Source organism: Delphinapterus leucas, chromosome 6, assembly GCF_059928025.1.
Source record: "Delphinapterus leucas isolate spDelLeu-1000000601 "Yukka" chromosome 6, BTC_Dleu_Yukka2, whole genome shotgun sequence".
Classification (NCBI taxonomy): Eukaryota; Metazoa; Chordata; class Mammalia; order Artiodactyla; family Monodontidae; genus Delphinapterus; species Delphinapterus leucas.
In genome coordinates, this window is record NC_143134.1 from 93,148,121 (window position 1) to 93,167,535 (window position 19,415).

General features: G+C 40.2%; 1 protein-coding gene and 1 pseudogene across 1 annotated transcript in view; one reads left to right on the top strand and one right to left on the bottom strand.

Annotated features, from left to right (window-relative positions):
• Positions 1 to 7,048, top strand: part of NR4A3 (nuclear receptor subfamily 4 group A member 3) — a 37,633-nt gene extending 30,585 nt beyond the window's left edge. Inside the window, exon 7 of the mRNA XM_022600254.3 lies at positions 2,090 to 7,048. Within this exon, the coding sequence (XP_022455962.1) occupies positions 2,090 to 2,337 (248 nt within the window). The 3' untranslated portion in view covers positions 2,338 to 7,048. The remainder of the gene's footprint in view (positions 1 to 2,089) is intronic.
• An 11,330-nt stretch (positions 7,049 to 18,378) lies between these two features.
• Positions 18,379 to 19,167, bottom strand: LOC111188093 (cytochrome b-c1 complex subunit 7 pseudogene; annotated as a pseudogene).
• Between the last annotated feature and the right edge of the window lie 248 nt (positions 19,168 to 19,415).

Sequence of the window (19,415 nt, forward strand, 5' to 3'; positions counted from 1 at the left end):
AATATTTAAGAAACACAGAAAAGAATGAAGAAGACTACAACAAAGACTTGTGTATCTACCACCCTTTAATCCCCATTTTCCTAGGAGGATGTTGAGCCTTAGAGCAATTAGGTCACATGATTAGTAAGTAACAGAACCAAAAATGGAACCCAGGTCTGTCTGACTCCAAGTTCAGTCACCTTTTCTCTATATTATGTTGCATTGAGATGAGAGACCTGTAAGTTACAGCCCACTGAGATGCTGCTGGCAATTTTCATGGTTGTACTTTAATATAATTACAAATATATACAAATGTGCATCAGAGCTGGAAGGGACCTTAGAGGTCATTAAATCCAATCTCTTCCTTTTCATAGGGGCTCTAGAGAGGAAGGCGCTCCCCAAGTCATACACAACTAGCCAAGCTGGGGAAGAATGCAGATCTCCTGGTTCCTGGGCCTCCTTTTATTTAGGGCAAGAGAAAAAAAAAAAGTGTCTAGATAGTTGCTTCATTTTTCCGATGATTTTGGGAATTAACTTTTCTAACAAAAATATTCCCAACTAAAAAAAAATTAATGTAGGAAAAATTAAAAACTAGTACTTGATTTCCCATTGGATGGAGATCTTCCATCTCTCAAGAATTATTATTTTACATGTAAACATACCAAGAGATGAAAACTTTGACTAAGATAACAGGGGCCAAGCTCTTCGCTCTTTCTCTTCTCTCAGAAAGAGACTCTGATATCTACATGCTGAGGGAGAGCAAATTGATTTGTACTGGATGTCATGCTCCTTTCTGTTTGCAAGGAGATACAACATTGCTCTGGAGCAAGAGGACAGAGTCTGCCTCAGAAGACTGGGTTCAAATCCCAGCTTTTAGCAGCTGTGTGACTTTGGGAAAACCATTTAACCTTATTTACAAAATAAGAGGTCATAATATTTAACATGGGGATTATTTATATATTATTTTATAAAATATAAGATACTGGTGTTCATGTCTTGCCACATCATAAAATGCTTGCGCCACCTCCTCTGGGCCTCCTCTCTTCTCTTTGACTTTTCCGTCTCCACAGCAGAGGAACGTGTGTTTTGTACCAGGTATAGGTCAGGTGTAGGTGTGTGCCAGGTGTAGGTCAATAGGAGTATGGGGCTGGGAGAACAAGGAAAAGAAAATCTGGATTCTTCTCCAGCTGGTTAGCCTGAAAATACAAGAATGCGCTTTGTATCAGGTCTTGCAGGGCAGCCTTTGCGTTAACAAATGGAAATTACAGCCACACTTACCAACCCAGTGTGTCAAGATGGGAACATTTTTTCATTTGCCTGGATGTGTTTCCATGTCACTCTGAAAAAGAGTTGCTTCCTGATGGGGCTTTTGTAAGACCTCAGTCAGATAATGTGTGCAAAATAGTAACCACCCTGTTACTCACTCAGTGTGGCTCTGTGACGGGAACTGTGTACTTCATCTGCATTATACGCCCAAGCTGATCCTCCCAGAAACCCTGAATTGGGTATGATTATTATCTTCATTTTATAAGGAAACTGGGGCTCAGAAGTTAAGAGACTTACTCAAGGGGACACAGTGAGTAAGTGACAGGACTGGGATTCAATCCCTGTTGTTGTTTAATACCAAAGACCATGAACTACCTCTAAGAGAGAGGGCACTTTGACTGTAAAATGCCATCCCAACTGGCAGAACAGGACACAGGCCTCCATTAGGGATTCAGGGTTTGTTTGTTTGGGTTTTTTTAAAATTTATTTTTGGCTGTGTTGGGTCTTTGTTGCTGCACGCGGGCTTTCTCTCGTTGTGTTGAGCAGGGGCTACTCTTCGTTGTGGTGTGCGGGCTTCTCATTGCAGTGGCTTCTCTTGTTGCGGAGCACAGGCTCTAGGTGCGCGGGCTTCAGTAGTTGTGGCACACGGGCTCAGTAGTTGTGGCTCACAGGCTTAGTTACTCCACGGCATGTGGGATCTTCCCGGACCAGGGCTCGAACCTGTGTCCCCGGAATTGGCAGGCAGATTCTTAACCACTGTGCCACCAGGGAAGTCCAGGGATTCTGGGTTTTTTAAGATGTAACTGCCTCCTAAATTTTTCTGTCCTTTACTAACCCTCTGCAGAACGACATGGGTTAAAAGAACCAAAGAGAGTGGAGGAGCTATGCAACAAGATCACAAGCAGCTTAAAAGAGCATCAGAGTAAGGGACAAGCTTTGGAGCCCACTGAGCCCAAGGTCCTACGTGCCCTGGTAGAACTGCGGAAGATCTGCACCCTGGGCCTCCAGCGCATCTTCTACCTGAAGTTGGAAGACTTGGTGTCTCCACCTTCCATCATCGACAAGCTCTTCCTGGATACCCTGCCTTTCTGAACAGGAGCAGCCTGAGCAGGGAGCTGCCTCATCCGCTAGCAGCCGCTTGCTAAGCAGCGGAGGGATGGGTCTGGACACCTACCATTTTCTGTCCTTCCTTAAGAGAAAAAGCAAGCTCCTGTAGAAATGACAGACTTTTTTTTTTTTTTTTTCTGGCACTTTTCCTTACAACTGAAAGCCAGAAAACTTACAGAGTATTGTGTTGGGGTTGTGTTTTATATTTAGGCTTTGGGGTTGGGGTGTGGCGGGGTATAGTTCATGAGGGTTTTCTAAGAAATTGCTAACAAAGCACTTTTGGACAATGCTATCCCAGCAGGAAAAAAAAATAATAATAATAACTGTTTTAAAACTCTTTCTGGGGAATACAATTATAGTTGGTTTGTATTTAAAAACAAGAACAACCAAGGGTTGTTTGCCAGGGTAGGATGTGTCTTGAGATTGATCCCTTTAGAGTACACTTCTTGTATCAAGGGTACGTATGTGGTGCAAACAAAGCAGAAATTCCCTCTTCCTAATTTCTTTCTTCCTTATTTTATTTTAACAAATGGTGAAAGATGGAGGATTACCTATAAATCAGACATAGCAAAATGATAATGGCTGTTCGCTTCCATATACAAGTGCAATTTTTAAAGTGCTGTCTTACTAAGTCTTGTTTATTAACTCTCCTTTATTTTATATGGAAATTGAAAGGAGGCAGTCATGTTAGCAAATGACACATGCTAATTTTCCTAGTAGAGGCTTTGTCCACCTGCCCTTTAGAACCCTTCTGAGGTATGGTCCATCCAAGAATTTAGGCCATTCTTGATGGATACAGATCCCTGCCCTGACTGTCCAACTGTCCTAAAGGGGGCTCAGATTATAAGATGGATTGCATACAGCTTTTTTTTGTCATGTTCGGTAAATCCAGCCGGAGTTCCCTAAACTTTCTTCAATTATAGAAACCGACTGACACATTCATTCAGAAGGCCCAGGAGCATTCAATGAGTTTTAAGCGTTTGAACCCTAGATGAGAACATGCAAATGAGTAGGAATGGATCATACAGGGTAAGCACCAGGGATAATAAGGTTTTTAAAATATATATAATTTAATTTTTGTTATCGGTTAAAGAGACAATTTTGGAGAACAAGCAAGTCTTATTATAAAAAAAAAATAGTGTGAATGTAAGTACTTAGAAAGGATTAGTGGGCTGCGTTTCAACATTCCGTGTTCGTACTCCCTTTTGTATGTTTATACTGTTAATGCCATATTATTATGAGATAATTTGTTGCATAGTGTCCTTATTTGTATAAACATTTGTATGCACGTTATATTGTAATAGCTTTGCCTGTATTTATTGCAAGACCACCAGCTCCTGGAAGCTGAGTTACAGAATACTTAAATGGGGTGTTCACAGTGAACTTGGATACACCAATTAGAAATTAAATAAACAAATATATATATAAATATAGCAGGTTACATATATATATTTATAATGTGTCTTTTTATTAACCATTTGTACAATAAATGTTACTTCCCATGCGGTTATTTTATGGTTCATTTGCAGTGACTTTTAAGGCAGTACTGTTTAGCACTTTGATATTAAAATTTTGCTTATGTTTTGCTAAATTCAAACAATGTTTGAAGATTTTTAGGTCTAAAAGTCTTTATATTATATACTCTGTATCAAGTCAAAATATCTTTGGCCATTTTGCTAAGAAACAAACTTTGAATGTCAAACTGATGTCACAGTAGTTTTTGTTAGCTTTAAATCACTTTTGCTTTAGTCTTTTTAAAGGAAAAAGAACAAAACTATGCTGTTTATATTGTCATTAAATTATACAATCAAACAAATGCCAAATGAATTGCCTAATTGCTGCAAAGGATAGCCGAGATAGCAAATCATATATGTTTTTTTCCAAGAGTCATTCTGATATTTGATCATGTATTATGTTTGTGTGAGCTTTTGTGAGAGATTATTATTTTTATATCAAGATGATAGGATCTGGAATGTTAGGATCTTGGAATGTTATACTTAGAAGGGGCCTGACTTGTCAACTAGTCTGCCCACCCTGAAATTCATGGAGGAGAAAACTGGGGCCCAGCGAAGGGCAAAGAGTTACCCAAGTCAGACAGCTGGTAACAGAATCAAGACTAGGACCTAATTCTTCTTTCCATGGTCTTTTTACTTAATTTACTGCACCTATAGGGAAACAGGCTTTTAGAAATTACCACTAATATTTATTTACATTTTACCATGAAAAAGTAGTACTTTTGCAGTAATTTTTTTAGCTTATATGCAAACATAATAAACATTATTAAATATCAGGAAAGCTAACGTTTCATACAAGGTAGCTTCAGACCAAATTCAAAATGAATTTGGATAAATTAGAAATACTGTGCATACATATAACCCTTTTGTGCACTGTTAGTCTTGGAATGTTAATCCTTGTTTTTTTGTCATGTCTGTAAAGGAAAAACAAAACAAAACAAAAAAACAGAGCCCTAGAGAAATGCTGTCACTTTTCATTTTTACACCCATCAGATTTAAGGAAAAGACTTTTTAGCCGATATTGATTGGTTGGAAGGAATGAAGGTTTTTAGTTATAGGTCCAGACACTAGTGCTGAAAATAAAGATTATAGCTAGTGTTCTTCTGTCTTCCATAGTTATTACAACTATGAGAGCCCTCCACCAAGTCATCTGTCAATTCAAGTCTCTTTTTTTACCTTAATGTTGACACACAAGTTCATACAGAGTGGATGACCAAACTAGCTCAGATGAGGACAGCAAGAATTAAAGCAGGTGATTCTTCCCTTGTGGGAGAGCTCTCTCAGTGCGAACATGCCTTCTGTGGGCGGAAATCAGGAATCCACCAGCTGTTAATGGAGAGTGCCTTGCTTTCATTTCAGAGAGCAGAGTTTTCCAAAGTTTCTCTGCTCCTCTAACAGCATTGCTCTTTAGTGTGTGTTAACCTGTGTTTGAAAGAAATGCTCTTGTACATTAACGATGTAAAGTTAAATGATTAAATTAAATTACATTTTATCAATGGCTGCTGGTGTGTTGAATAAGCACGCTTCATTTAACAGTATTTTCTTAACCATTTATATAATGGTATTTGCTGTGAACTCTTAAACATATCCCAAATGGATTTTTTAAAGGCTTACTAATACTGAAAAATTAATAGGCATTCTGAATTGGAAATATATTAAACCTCACTGATTGGGAAGAAAGACATTCTAAATTCAATAGCCATTTATTGACTACGTCCTGCAGGCAAAGCACAGTTGGGTGCTTTGAGGAGATACAAACATGCACAGTGTATGAAGTTTTTGCTTTCAACTGTATATAACATAAGTGGAGCTAACAATCTGTTGCCTAAGCTTATCATTTAGGGGTATGAAAGATTTATTTCTATATCAAGATGACAGGATATCAGTTGTTTGTGAACCAGAATTTACAAGAATCAGTGTAAGAGTTCGCAAAGATTGATTGGTATTCTCTGCCTTTTTGCTGAAGCCATTACTACTACATTGCTTAGAAACCCCTCTGTGGGCAATGCAAATACAACTTTCATTCAGCTCTACCCCAAACACATATTCCAAGTTAGTACAAATATTTTTGTGTGTGTGCACTGATAGCTCAAAACTAGAAACGTGGGAGCTCTCATGATTTTCTTCATTAGTTCATGCATAAAGTATTTTCTAAGTGCTTTGTGTGGTCTAGGAGCCAAACCCTTCTCCCTGCTTCTTGCCAGTGCCTTCATTTCCTCAACTATAAGATACAGTAAGAAGAGAATGAGAGATACAGCGGAGCACCGTCTTGCATACAAATTCAAATATAGGTGCTTGGCCCAAAGGGAAAAAAGAAAGGGGGAGTGGGGAAGCTCCTTTTTCGGGGACTCTAGTGGCAAAAGTTTGGTTTGAATGGGGAGGGAGGCAAGGAAGATCAGTTCTAGGTAAGGGGCATTTATTTGCCTTCGGTTGAATTTGCATAAGTTAAATGCACAAAGATAACGCAAGAAGCTAATTGTTGACTTTAAAAAAAATTGCGGTAAAACACACATAAAACTTATCATTTTAACCATTTTTAAGTATCCAGTGATGTTGAGTACATCCATATTGTTTAAACAATCTCCAGAACTCTTCAGCTTGCAAAACTGAAGCTCTGTTCCCATTAACAGTAACTCCCCATTCCTCCCTCCCTCAGCCCTTGTAACCAATAGCCTTCTTTCTGTCTCTGTGAATTTCACTACCCTAGGTACCGCACATGAGTGGAATCACACCGTATTTGTCCTCTTGTGTCTGGCTTATTTCACCTAACATAATGTTCTCAAGAGTCATCCATGTTGGAGCATGTGTCAGAATTTCCTTCCTTTTTAAGGCTAAATAATATTCCATACCACATAATATACCACATCTTGTTTACCTATTCACGTGTCAATGGACACTTGATTTGCTTCCCCCTTTTGGCTATTGTGAATAATGCTGGTATAAACATGGGTGTACAAATATTATCTTTTCAAGACTTTGCTTTCAATTCTTTTGGCTAAATGTTGACCTTTGAGTTTAAGTATTATGTAAATTATTTTCAAAGATAATCTTGATTATATGTGATTTTATGGGTTTTTTTTGCCTTAGGCACTGATTTCAGACCCTCCCCATTTCCTTCTCTCTGGTAGCTCCACGAGCGAGCTGCTTATAAACCTTTGTTCTAGGACTAGGAGAAAAATGGGAAAGACTAAAATCAAAAACAGAAAAGACTGAAATTTAAGAGTATTAAATGGTCCATCATCTTGTCCAAATACTTTTCTTTGAAAAAGCCCATACTTTTCTTTGAAAAAGCCCATACTTTCAGCCCAATGGGTTGAAAATCTCATCATGTTTCAAAGAGGATTTTTGCACCTTCTATTATATGACAGCCCTCACCATGAACAAAATTCTTCAAAAGATATTTAAGAAAATTATTCCTCAGGGTCATCGCTGAGTTGTGACACTAACAGACAATACTTTTTGTTTGTGTGTTCTGTTTGGTTAGTGTTGCAAGCACGCTCATTCCTGTTTTATTTTTTTAACTCTGCTCATTTCATGGCTCCAACTGGGAGCCAAGGATCACTGGCCCCTTACCCAATTAACTGCTATGATGCTGGTCGTCCTCCAGGCTGGGGCTCTAAGGGCATTTGATTCAAGGAGAAGAGGAGACTCAACATTTATTAGGCATCTATTATGTGTGCCAGATACTCCAGTAGATATGCTCATACATGATCACATTTAATGCTCACTACTTCTGAGAAGGTGTCATTATTCCCTGTCTGAAAATGGGGAAAGAGGCTAGGAGAGGGTGAGTACCTTGCCCAAGAGCCCAGGGGATTTGAATACATGTCAATATGGCTCTACAACCCCTGGCAGTCTTCCTGGTGCTTGGTCTTTAGACCCCTGCTCCTCTCTGAAGCAGAGAGAGCATTTACCCTCAGTTCCCCGCCCATCAGCAAGTGGTAAGAAACTCTACCCAAGCACCAGAGCTACTAGCCTATAGAGTGACACAACCTCATTTTCTCTTTCTGTCAAATTTATCACCTGTCCTACTAATTCTTCAGATTCCTTGACTCATGTCCCCTACCGTTTTTTTCTCCAGGTACTCTAACTTTGTCCCTCACCAGCCTTAGACCCACAGAGCCTTGGAATAATGAAGCCCTGCTTCGCTTTTGGAATCCCTTTCTGGTGCTTCCCCCTCTAAACACAAATGTTCTCTACACTCAGCGTGGACTGCAATCATTCAACCCCTCACAGCTCTTTCCTGCCCCAGCCAACTTCCCAATTTCCAGCTGATTTAAAACTTACACTGAGGCGCTATAGTCAACAGCTTAAAGGTTGTCCTCCTTCAGGTTCTACAACCTCCTCTCTGTTCCCTTCTGACCACGTTCAGTAAACCCACAAAGACCAGTCTCATCATCCCCATAATCTGCTTTCCTTGTCCCTGCAGAGAGCTGCTGGAGCAATGCAGAGAACCAGACAGTCCTTGACCATCTCAGAGTTGTTCTCTTCCCAGCAGCCTGGCCTTCATTTTGCCCATTGAACATATGAGTCTCCTAACACACTTTCCACCTTTTATTCCTAAAATCCTAATTTCTTCCCCCCGATTATTTCATCCTTGAACATTTTTCTTGCCAGTTTCTAATCAACTGTTCAGAATTATACAAAGGTGTTTTTAAGTATATATTTAAAAAGACACATAAATATACTAACCTAACATAGCTGCTTTCATATGTTTCATTGTCCATATGAACATACTTAGGTTTTTCTTCTTATTTAAAAAAAATAAAGAGTACATCCTTATATATTTGCATTTTTGCTTCCTACATTGCCAAGAGATTCTATGGGAAACTAAAATAATATAAAATTGGAAAAATAAAACCGATTGAAAAGAAAAAAGTAAAATAATTCATATATACAAAAAATGAAACTGACTTAAAACCAAAAAAATAATTATAAAATGATTTATACATACAAAACAATACTATAACCAACACCTATGAACTTACCACCCAACTCTAGAACTGTTGGAATCTCTGTGCTTCCCTAATCGTATTGCCCTCTTCTCCCCAACAGCCTGAATTTTGGTTTATCATTGCATATGTATATATTCCTAAACATTTTACTGTTTAGAGTTACACTTTTAAAATTTTATATTAGTTGTATAATAAGGTATATATTCTTCTGCAACTTGTTTTTCTCTTTGCTCAAAATTATGTTTATCTAATTTAGCTAATTTATGGTTATCGAAGGGGGTAGGGGTAAATTAGGAATTTGGGATTAGCAGATACAAACTACTGTATGTAAAATATATAAACAACAAGGTCCTACTGTATAGCACAGGGAACTATATCCAGTATGCTGTAATAGACTATAATGGAAAATAAGCTGTATATGTATAACTGAATCACTTTGCTCTACACCAGAAACTAACACAACATTGTAAATCAACTATACTTCAATTTTTAAAATATATTTATCCATGATATCATATGGCTCTAATTCATTAATTTTCACTGCTTTGTAGTACTTCTTTTAATACATTATAATTTCTTTATTCACTGTCCTGTCAATGGTTATTTAAGTTGTTTTTAAGTTGTTGTTTTTAAGTTGTTATTTAAGTTTCCATGTTCTTACTATTACAAGCTATAATATCAGGAACATTTTTGTACACATCTCCTGATAAACATAGGCAAGAATTTTTCTAGTCTAGTGGTTTTCAAAGTGTGGTCCCAGGACCAGTAGCATCAGCATCACTTGGGAACTTGCTAGCAATGTAAATTTTCAGGTCCCACCCCAGACCTACTGAATCAGAAACTCTGGGGATAGGGTTTAAGAATCTGTGTTTTAATAAGCCCTCCAGGTGATTATGATGCATGCTAAAGTTTGAGAATCACTGTTCTAGGATTACCAAGAAGTAGAATTGCTAGGTTATAAGGTATGCAAATCTTCTCCTTTACTGGGTATAACAATATTCTTCAAAAGTGGTTGTACCAATTTACACTCTGAACAACATTGTATGAGGGTTCCATCGGTTCTATGTCTTCCCCAACATTTGAATTCATCAGGATTTTTAATTTTTGCTAACTCAGCATTTATAAAATGGCACCATGTTGTGCTTTATACAATTATAAATAGAGCTGCCTATTTACCTACAGGCCTTTTTGTGAACATGCTTCATTTTTCTAGGGTAAATACCTAGGAGTGGAATTGCTGGGTAGGTTTAACTTCATAAGAAACTGTCAAACCTTTTTACATAGGAATAGAATATTTAGCCCGGCACATAGCTACTCAGGATAAACACATTTCTCAGATTTCCTTGCAGCTAGGGGTGGTCTTGGCACTGTGTTCTGGTCAATGGGATATAAGTGAAATTGTCGTCTGGGTACTATGTCCTATATGCCACTCTCTCCTTCCAGATGGCATTTGACAGTGGTCTTCTAGAGACAACATTATTATTGTCTGGCCCCAGAAAGTGGCCTAATGGGTAGAAATTTCAGCTTGGAGAAGAATCAAGAGTAGTATCATAATAGGTGATATTTTAGGATGACTTGTACATAGGGCTGGTCCTGGAATATGTCTGATTGGTATTGTAACCCACATGTTAGCTGGGGCCTCTTCTCCTTAGAATCTAGAAGGGATTGTTTTGAACTCCCTATTCCACAAATAGTGAGGTCCAAAGACCTCCTCAAGATATCTGTCAATTCTGCCAATTTTTACATTAGCTCTGGTTTCAGGTTCCCAGTTCCGTTTGCTTAGCTCTGTTAATGGACTGTCTTGCTGTACTGATGATGTCATCCTTATTTCTGGTGTTGCTCTAGAAGTAGAACCATCTCCCTACCCCATCAGTTAACTGTGGTTGAAGAGGAACATGCATTGACCCTTCAGAAAATATTGTGACCTGAATAGTTTAAATCTGAAGGGGCTGTAAATATAGTGGCGCTGTAACTATCACGTCTAGTGTAGTAGGAAGCTTTACTTGGCTCATGAAGCCATTGTGGAGGGTAGTTTTGGTAGAATCATCCTTAGTACCTAGCACAGTGCCTGGTTCACCAGAAACCCTTAGAAATGCTTACTTAATGAATTCAAGTTAGATATTCATTGATGGAGGTGGGAGATGGAAACCACATCAAATTCCCAAGAGATAGACTATGTCATGATTTCTGAAGTTGGTATCTAGAAACAAAGTGTCGAGTCTCATATTTTTCTGAACTTCAATCCAAAGAGATATAGAGAGAGAGAGAGAGAGAGAGAAAGAGAGAAAATCAACACAACCCCAAGGAAGGTTTGTTTTTTCCCTTCCCTTTAGAAAGCAGCTGTCAGTTTAACTTATCCCAAAATACTGTCAGTGATGAGCATGACTGAAAATGTGTTTTATCTGTAATTAGAGAGATTACATTAAACACTATTATTTGCAGACACACATTGAATTAACCCTAATCGAGGCTAGCAAATAGTAGAGCCTGCCTATTTTTCACCTCAAAATTTTTAGAAAATTGTGACAGTTGACACACGAGGGACAATGCTGACAAGATTTCTTTCCATCAAATGCCAGACAGTAATTACAATTGCCTTTAAAAATGTTTTAAGCAGTTTCGTTAGTAAATCAGAAGTTGCCACAAATCATGCTGATAGTTTCTAAACATGGAGGTTGTTGACTGTGCATTCCAATATGAGTTTAATGAATTGATTTTCTAAGGAATTTAACTTTTCATGTTTTCAGGTGTAATTAATTCACTCTGATTAATGTGATTAGCATAGATATCAGTGGATTACACATGATGCCCTCTATTTATTCACTTATTTTTAGTCTGCCACACTGTCCATTGGGAAATTATATATGTGTCTTTTGGGGGAAACATCTTGCTCACGGCTCTGATCACATTGGATTTCTGCAAAGCAGAATCCTGGTAGGAATTCATTGATTATTTACAGGCTATGCAGCAATGTACTTTTGTTTGAGGGACCTATTAAAGTTTACACAGTTCCGGACTTTAAAGAGCTTATAGTCCAGAGGGGAAGATGAGACAAACATTCCGATGCAAGTCACTCACAAGGAAGAATGACTGTCCTCAAATTCTTCTTTTTCTGAGCACCTCTCCCCTCCTCCCCTTAAATAATGCTATTACTCAATGGCTCTCCTCTTCTCCAGTGCTTCCCACAATCCTGGGTACTCTTATTTGTGGCTTCAACTACCACTCCCAAATCTATATCTCTAACTCAGTCCTTGCAGATGCCTCCAGGTAGCTTCACCTGTATATCCCACAGGTACTCCAAATTTAACATACCAAACCGCAATCTCCATCCAAACATGCCCCTCCTGTCTTCCCAGTCTCTGTAAATGCCTCCTCCATCCATCCAATCAGCCAAGCTATACTATTATTGTGAGTCTCAGGACAAGAAGAAATTCATTTATTCCCCATCGTTCTCAAAATTTAACATTCATTTTAACGTTCATTAGAATCATCTGGAAAGCTAATTTAAAGCACAGCTTCCTGAGACTCGTGCCCAGAAATTCTAATTCAGCGGTCTGGAATGGGATCCATGAATTTGCATTTCTAACAAGCTCACATGTGACACCAATGCTGTTGGACCAGGGGCCACAGTTTGAGAACCATTGCCCTAGATAATGAATATAACATAGACACATTTCCATGAGCCTTCAAATCCCTACTCGGTGAGCAATCATTGCCAGAGAATGAAGGCCCAGGAAGTAAATCTCCACTGGAGAAAGCCTCTCTGCATCAGTCAGAGGCAGTATGAATTAATGAAAAGGCATGTGATTTAATTATTCCTTCATCCATTAACTATGTATGAGTGCCTACTCTCTGCGAGGCACAGTGCAAGGCACTGAGCTATTCTCTGAGATACAGTGCTGAGTAAAACCATGACACAATCCATGTTTTAACAGGTGAACTCAGGCACTCCATTGAGACTTAGATAATCTGTAAAATGGGGACTGTACAGACTTTATGAGAGATATCAAATAGAGGACTAAAGTAAATGCCTAATTCAGCACCTGGCACACTGATTCTCAAAAAGGATGCTGAATAATTGGTAATTAGTTCTTATTTTTTCATGTGAGAATTAGCCACTCTAAAGTGCTATGCAAATGCTAGTTGTAATTATTTTTAGCATTATTTCATAGACTCCTCAATGAGTTTACCCAGGTAGTTTTTGATTTAAAAAGAGTATTGGTTTATTTACTTATGTGCATATACATATAAATAAGTTCTGGAAAGATATATAACAAATTGTTAACGGTATTTATTTCTCTGTGGAATAATTATGATTAATCTCCAAAGAGTAATCTATATTTTCTAGATTTTTTTACTTCTTTCTCTTTTTCTTACTTTTTAAAAATTGAAGTACAGTTGACTTACAATATTATATTAGTTTAGGTGTACAACATAGTGATTCAGTATTTTTATAGATTATACTCCATATAAAGTTATTATAAAATATTGGCTGTATTCCCTGTGCTGTACATTACATCCTGGTGTCTTATTTATTTTTTTATGGCTGTGTTGGCTCTTCATTGCTGTGCACGGGCTTTCTCTAGTTGCGGTAAGTGGGGGCTGCTCTTCCTTGCATCGTGCAGGCTTCTCATTTCTGTGGCTTGTCTTTGGTGCGGAGCATGGGCTCTAGGCACGCAGGCTCAGTAGTTGTAGCTCACGGGCTCTAGAGCGCAAGCTCAGTAGCTGTGGTGCGTGGGCTTAGTTGCTCTGCGGCATGTGGGATCTTCCCGGACCAGGGTTCAAACCTGTGTCCCCGGAATTGGCAGGTGGATTTTTTTTTTTTTTTTTTTTTTTGCGGTACGCGGGCCTCTCACTGTTGTGGCCTCTCCCGTTGCGGAGCACAGGCTCCGGACGCGCAGGCTCAGCGGCCATGGGTCACGGGCCCAGCCGCTCCGCGGCATGTGGGATCTTCCCGGACCAGGGCACGAACCCGCGTCCCCTGCATCGGCAGGCAGACTCTCAACCACTGCGCCACCAGGGAAGCCCCTATTTTTTAACCTAGAAGTTTATACCACTTATTCCCCTTTCTCTGTCTTGCCCCTTCCCCCATACCTCTCCCCACTGGTAACCACTAGTTTGTTATCTATAACTATGAGTCTGTTTCTGTATTGTTATATTCGTTCATTTGTTTCAATTTTTAGACTCCACATATGAGTGAAAAGAAACAGTATTTGTCTGATTTATTTCACTAAGCATAATAACCTCAGGACCATCCATGTTGCTGCAAATGGCAAAATTTCATTCTTTTTTAAGGCTAATATACCATAATATATATATTAATATATATTCCGTTATAGCTTCTTTATCCACTCATTTATTGGTGAAAACTTGGCTATTGTAAGTAATGCTGCAATGAACATTGGGGTGTATATATCTTTTTGAATTTGTGTTTTAGTTTTCTTCAGATATATACCCAGTAGAGGAATTGCTGGGTCGTATGGTAGTTCTATTTTTCATTTATTGAGGATCCTCTATACTGTTTTCCATAGTGGCTATACCAATTTTCATTCTCACAAACAGTATACTAGGGTTTCCTTTCTCCACATTCTCACTGACACTTGTTATTTGTTGTCTTTTTGAGAATAGCAATTCTGACAGGTGTGAGGTGGTGGCTCATTGTGATTTTGATTTGCATTTCCCTGATGATTAGTGATGTTGAGCATCTCTTCATGTACCTGTTGGCCATCTGTACATCTTCTTTGGAAAAATGCCTGTTCAGGTCCTCTGCCCATTTTTTAAATCAGCTTGTTTGTTTTTGTGATATTGAGTTGTATGAGCTTGTTATTAATCCCTTATCAGACGTATCATTTGCAAATATCTTCTCCTGTCCAGTATGTTGTATTTTCATTTTGTCAATGGTTTCCTTTGCTGTGCAACGGCCTTTAAGTTTAATTAAGTCCCATTTATTTATTTTTGCTTTTGTTTCCATTGTCTGAGGAGACAGATCCAAAAAGATATTGCTAAGACTGACGTCAAAGAGTGTACTGTCTATGTTTTCTTCTAAGAGTTTTATGGTTTCCAGGCTTACATTTGGGTCTTTAGTTCATTTTAGTTCATTTTGAGTTTATTTTTGTAGATGGTATGAGAAAATGTTCTAATTTCATTCTTTTCCATGTAGCTGTACAGTTTTCCCAATACCACTTATTGAAGAGACAGTTTTTACCCCACTGCATATTCTTGTCTTCTATGTAATAGATTAATTGACCATAGGTACATGGGTTAATTTCTGGGCTCTCTCTTCTGTTCCAAGGATCTATGTGTCTGTTTTTGTGCCAGCACTATGATGTTTTGAATGTTATTGTTGGTATGCTTGATGTTGTCCCAGAGGGACTCATTTTTTTAAATTTGTTTTTCTTTTTGCCGTTACGACTGGGTGATTTCCACTATTCTATCCTCGAGATCACTTATGCATTCTTCTGTATCACCTAATCTGCTATTAATTCCTTCTAGCTTATTTTTCATTTCAGTTATTGTATTCAGCCTCTGACTGGTTCTTTTTTATATTTTCTAGTACTTTGTTGAATTTCTCACTCTGTTCATCTATTCTTTTCCCGAGTCTAGTTAGCATTCTTATTACTATTGCTTTGAACTCTTTATCAGGTAAATTATTTGTCTCTGTTTCATTAGGGTTTTTTCCAAGGACCTTATCTTGGTCTTTTATTTGAAACATCTGCCTCTGTTTTCTCATTTTGTTTACCTTTCTCTGTTTGTCTCTATGAAATTAGGTGAAACAGTTACCTACCCTGGTCTTGAAGGCATGTCCTTGTGTGGGAGGGTCCCTATGCAGTCTGCGTGTCTCCAGCGGCTTTAGTGGGAGAGCTGGATCTGAAGTGAGCATGGGCCATGTCTTCCCCCCTGCACTGGCAGCCACCACCTTGATGGGAGGTAGGGCTGGAATCAGCGGGGCTGGGGGCAGAGAGCCAGGTGCCAGCACCAGCTTCTCCTAGGCTCAAAGGCAGTCACCGCCCTATCGTGGGTGGGGCCAAGGCCAGAGGGGCTGGAGCAGGAGCCCTGAGGAAGTTGGGTTTCTCCCCAGTGTGATGGAGTCTCCACCTTGGTTGGGAGCATGGTCAGAGCCTGAGGGCTTGGGGCTGCACTTCTGAGCTGGTTCCACTTTTCCCCCAGTGTGTGGAGCTTGGTTAGAGGCTGGGCTGGGGTCAGAGGTGTTGGAACCGAAGGGGTTGGAGACACGCTGTTCATCTGGTTCTGCTCCCTCCCCGGTGTGAGCTCATGATGGCAGTGGCGGGCTCCTGCCTGGCTAGAGGCAGGGCCACACCAAGCTGGTTCATCTCCCTCCAAGTGTGAGCACACCCACTGGCAGTGGTGGCCTCGGCCTTAGCGGGGAGCAGCGGCGGAACAGGAGCCTGGTATGGGGTGGGGGGCAGGCCCTCAGAGCACCAGGCAGTTTTCAGACAGCTGCCTCCACGCTGGGACTGGGAGCAAGCAAGTTCGTGCACGTGACCTTTCAAGAGCTGTTTCTTACAGCCCTCCGGTAAGCCCCACTTCTTTTCAAACCAGCTCATGTTCCTAGTGTTGAACCCCAGCGCTGGGGTGCCTAATGTGGGGCTCGAACCCCTCACTCCTTAGGGAGGATCCCCAAACCTGTGATATCCCTGTGCTGTTCTGGGTCACCCGCGAGGGGTGCAGGTCCTCATTGGATCACTTCTCCTTCCCTCCTACCAGACTCTGTGTGGTCCTTTCGTTACAGCCTAGGTCGTAGGAGAGTCATTCTGCCAGTTTTCATGTCATTCTCAGTGAGAGTTGCTCAATATGTAGTTGTAGTTTTGATGGGTTCGTTGTGGGGAGGTGAGCTCAGGGTCCTCCTATTCCACCATCTTGATCCGGCCTCTTGCGTTTTCTAGATTTTATTAAACAACCATATATGATTGGTGTAATAAGCATTTAGCAAAGGGAGAAAGAGAATGAGTCCCCAGGTCCTACAAGGAACAGGTAAACACGTGGAAGCCCTCAGGCAATGTTTCCAAACTTGGCTGCATATTAGTATCAGCTGGGGAGTTTTTTTTTTGTTTTTTTTTTTTTTGCGATAGGCGGGCCTCTCACTGTTGTGGCCTCTCCCGTTGCGGAGCACAGGCTCCGGACGCGCAGGCTCAGCGGCCATGGCTCACGGGCCCAGTCGCTCCGTGGCATGTGGGATCTTCCCAGACCGGGGCATGAACCCGTGTCCCCTGCATCGGCAGGCGGACTCTCAACCACTGCGCCACCAGGGAAGCCCAGCTGGGGAGTTTTTAAACATCTAATGGCCTGGCTGCCCCCAAGACCAATTCAATATAAATCTCTGGGGCTAGAGCCCAGGCTTCAGTAGTGTTTAAAGCTCCACAGCTGTTTTCAATGTGTAGCCAAAGTGGAGAACCCCTGCCTCAGGAGAACTCCTGCATTTTCTTGTTCTTGGTAGGTCCTGGTAGTCCTGGCTTATGGGGGGCTTCCTGGGTCCCTACAACCAAGCTCATCCCCAAGAGAGACATCAGTGTTCCTTGGCTCCCAGTATGAACATAGTTTTGTTCAGATTTCAGAATAAATGGATGAAGGATGAAATGAAATGGATCAGGGCTAGAAATGACTTTGGCCACTGGATGAATATAGGGACAAATAGTTGAAAGAAGATGTGAGTTAGAATATCTGGGTTCTTTGTGAGGTCTGTCATCCAACAGCTATGTGATCTTAGGTTACTTTTCACTGAACCTCAGGTTCCTCATGGCTCTGCCTTTCTGTGATCTATTAGGATTAAATGAACTAAAACACATGAAAAGAGTTTTGTGAAATGTAAGGTACTATATAAATATTATTATTTTTATTTTGTAACTAATAATATGAAGAATGTGCTCAGAGAAAGATGATATCTGAGGAAGACACGAGAAAGGTTGAATTACCCTCCCATAGGAGACCCAGGCCTCTGGATGGACAGGGAGAACTAAGTTCAAAGCGAATTAAATAAGGGGCAAATCCATGGACTGAAATGAAAAGCAACTTGACACGCTAAACACGAAACACTTCTTTCTCAGAAATCCAGAGAAGAGACTCTGAGAAAGATCTTCCCTTTGCTTTTATGATGGCTTCCAGGAATTTATCCCAAAGTGGTGATGTCTCAGAATAAATAGGTTTTCTTCTCATAATTAAGCCAGAGGTTCTGGAAAAGGGCTGAGCACAAGGCTGAATTCACTACTGAGATTGCTTGCAGTTTAGCTTAGGTCCCAATGAGGCGGTCCCTATGTGTCACCAAAGAATCCTTGCATATAGCTTTTTAAATTGGTGGTGGTTTTCCAGAATCCTTGCATCTGGACAACAGCCTACTTATGTCTCTAGACTGACTTTATTTTCCTCTGAAATTAATTTATTCTTTGAAAATAATAGGCCCTGGAAGGAACTTTACTGCAGCACTCTTTGTGGGAGGAGCTTAGCATTAGAAAGGGTCATCTGAGATATCATTTGACGTGGGTCATGATGAAGAGAGCTGAAAGCCCCTTAAGCACAGGGACCATGACTTTTTCATCTTGGTATCCCCTACATGTGCAGGACCCAGAAAAAGTACACAGTGGATCAATGCCCTGGAAGCATATCCTGTAGGCACAGTCCCTAGTCTGTGGTAGGAAATTAATGAATATTTGTGGAAAGAATAGCATTGTCACCAGGTCTAACACACTGACCATGTCCGCTATCGTGCAAGCATGTTTTCCTTTTGTTCATCTCAGCCCACTATCGGCTGCGACTTCTCCCATGAAGTGGAGACCTATTGCCCCACATTCTCAGGGCTAAGACGGATCTATACTGAAAAGAAACCATAGCGTTGGTATGGCACATTATACTTGTGTTACTTTTTTATAATTATTATAGACATCTATTTAAAATAATACATTTACAGCCCAGATAGTTCTACATTGTATATTCCAGGTTTAACCAATTTCATAAAAATACTTGGAGAACGGCTGCATCCACAGATTTTTAAACTACATGATTATTTCTTTGCCCATTCTTCTCTCTCTTTTCTTTCCCGAATAACCTCTTTCAGATATGGTTCAAGGTAGAATTTATCCTCCTCATATTTTGTCCACTGCTCTTTAGGCAAGATCTGCTGCCTCATGGTCAGGTCCAGTGCTCTCAACGCAGAACACCCTGTTGTTATAAAGGTTCTCAGGAAGCCTTCTTATGGATTCTTTTACATCGTCATTCTCATATGTTGTATCATCTCACATTAAGCCCAGTTTATTGAACCCGGCAGCATTGTAATACCATTCTCAAATACCCTCCAGCCATTTGCTTGACGCTGCAACAGCAGGCTTGCTCGCCATTTTGACCCGAGACCTAGCTGTATTATTGAACTGGAGCTTCGCAACTTGAGGAAGAATGACTGTTGCAATAATCATTGCAGGCAAAAAATAAAGGAAACCTAAGCAAAGAGAGTGACAGGTTTCTGGCTTGGGCACCTGAGTGGATGACAGTGCTATTCACTGAGATATGAAGGAGGTATAGTTTTGAGGGGAAATAGGACACATTTAGTTATAGACCCACTGAGTTGTAGGTGCCTATCATCCAGGTG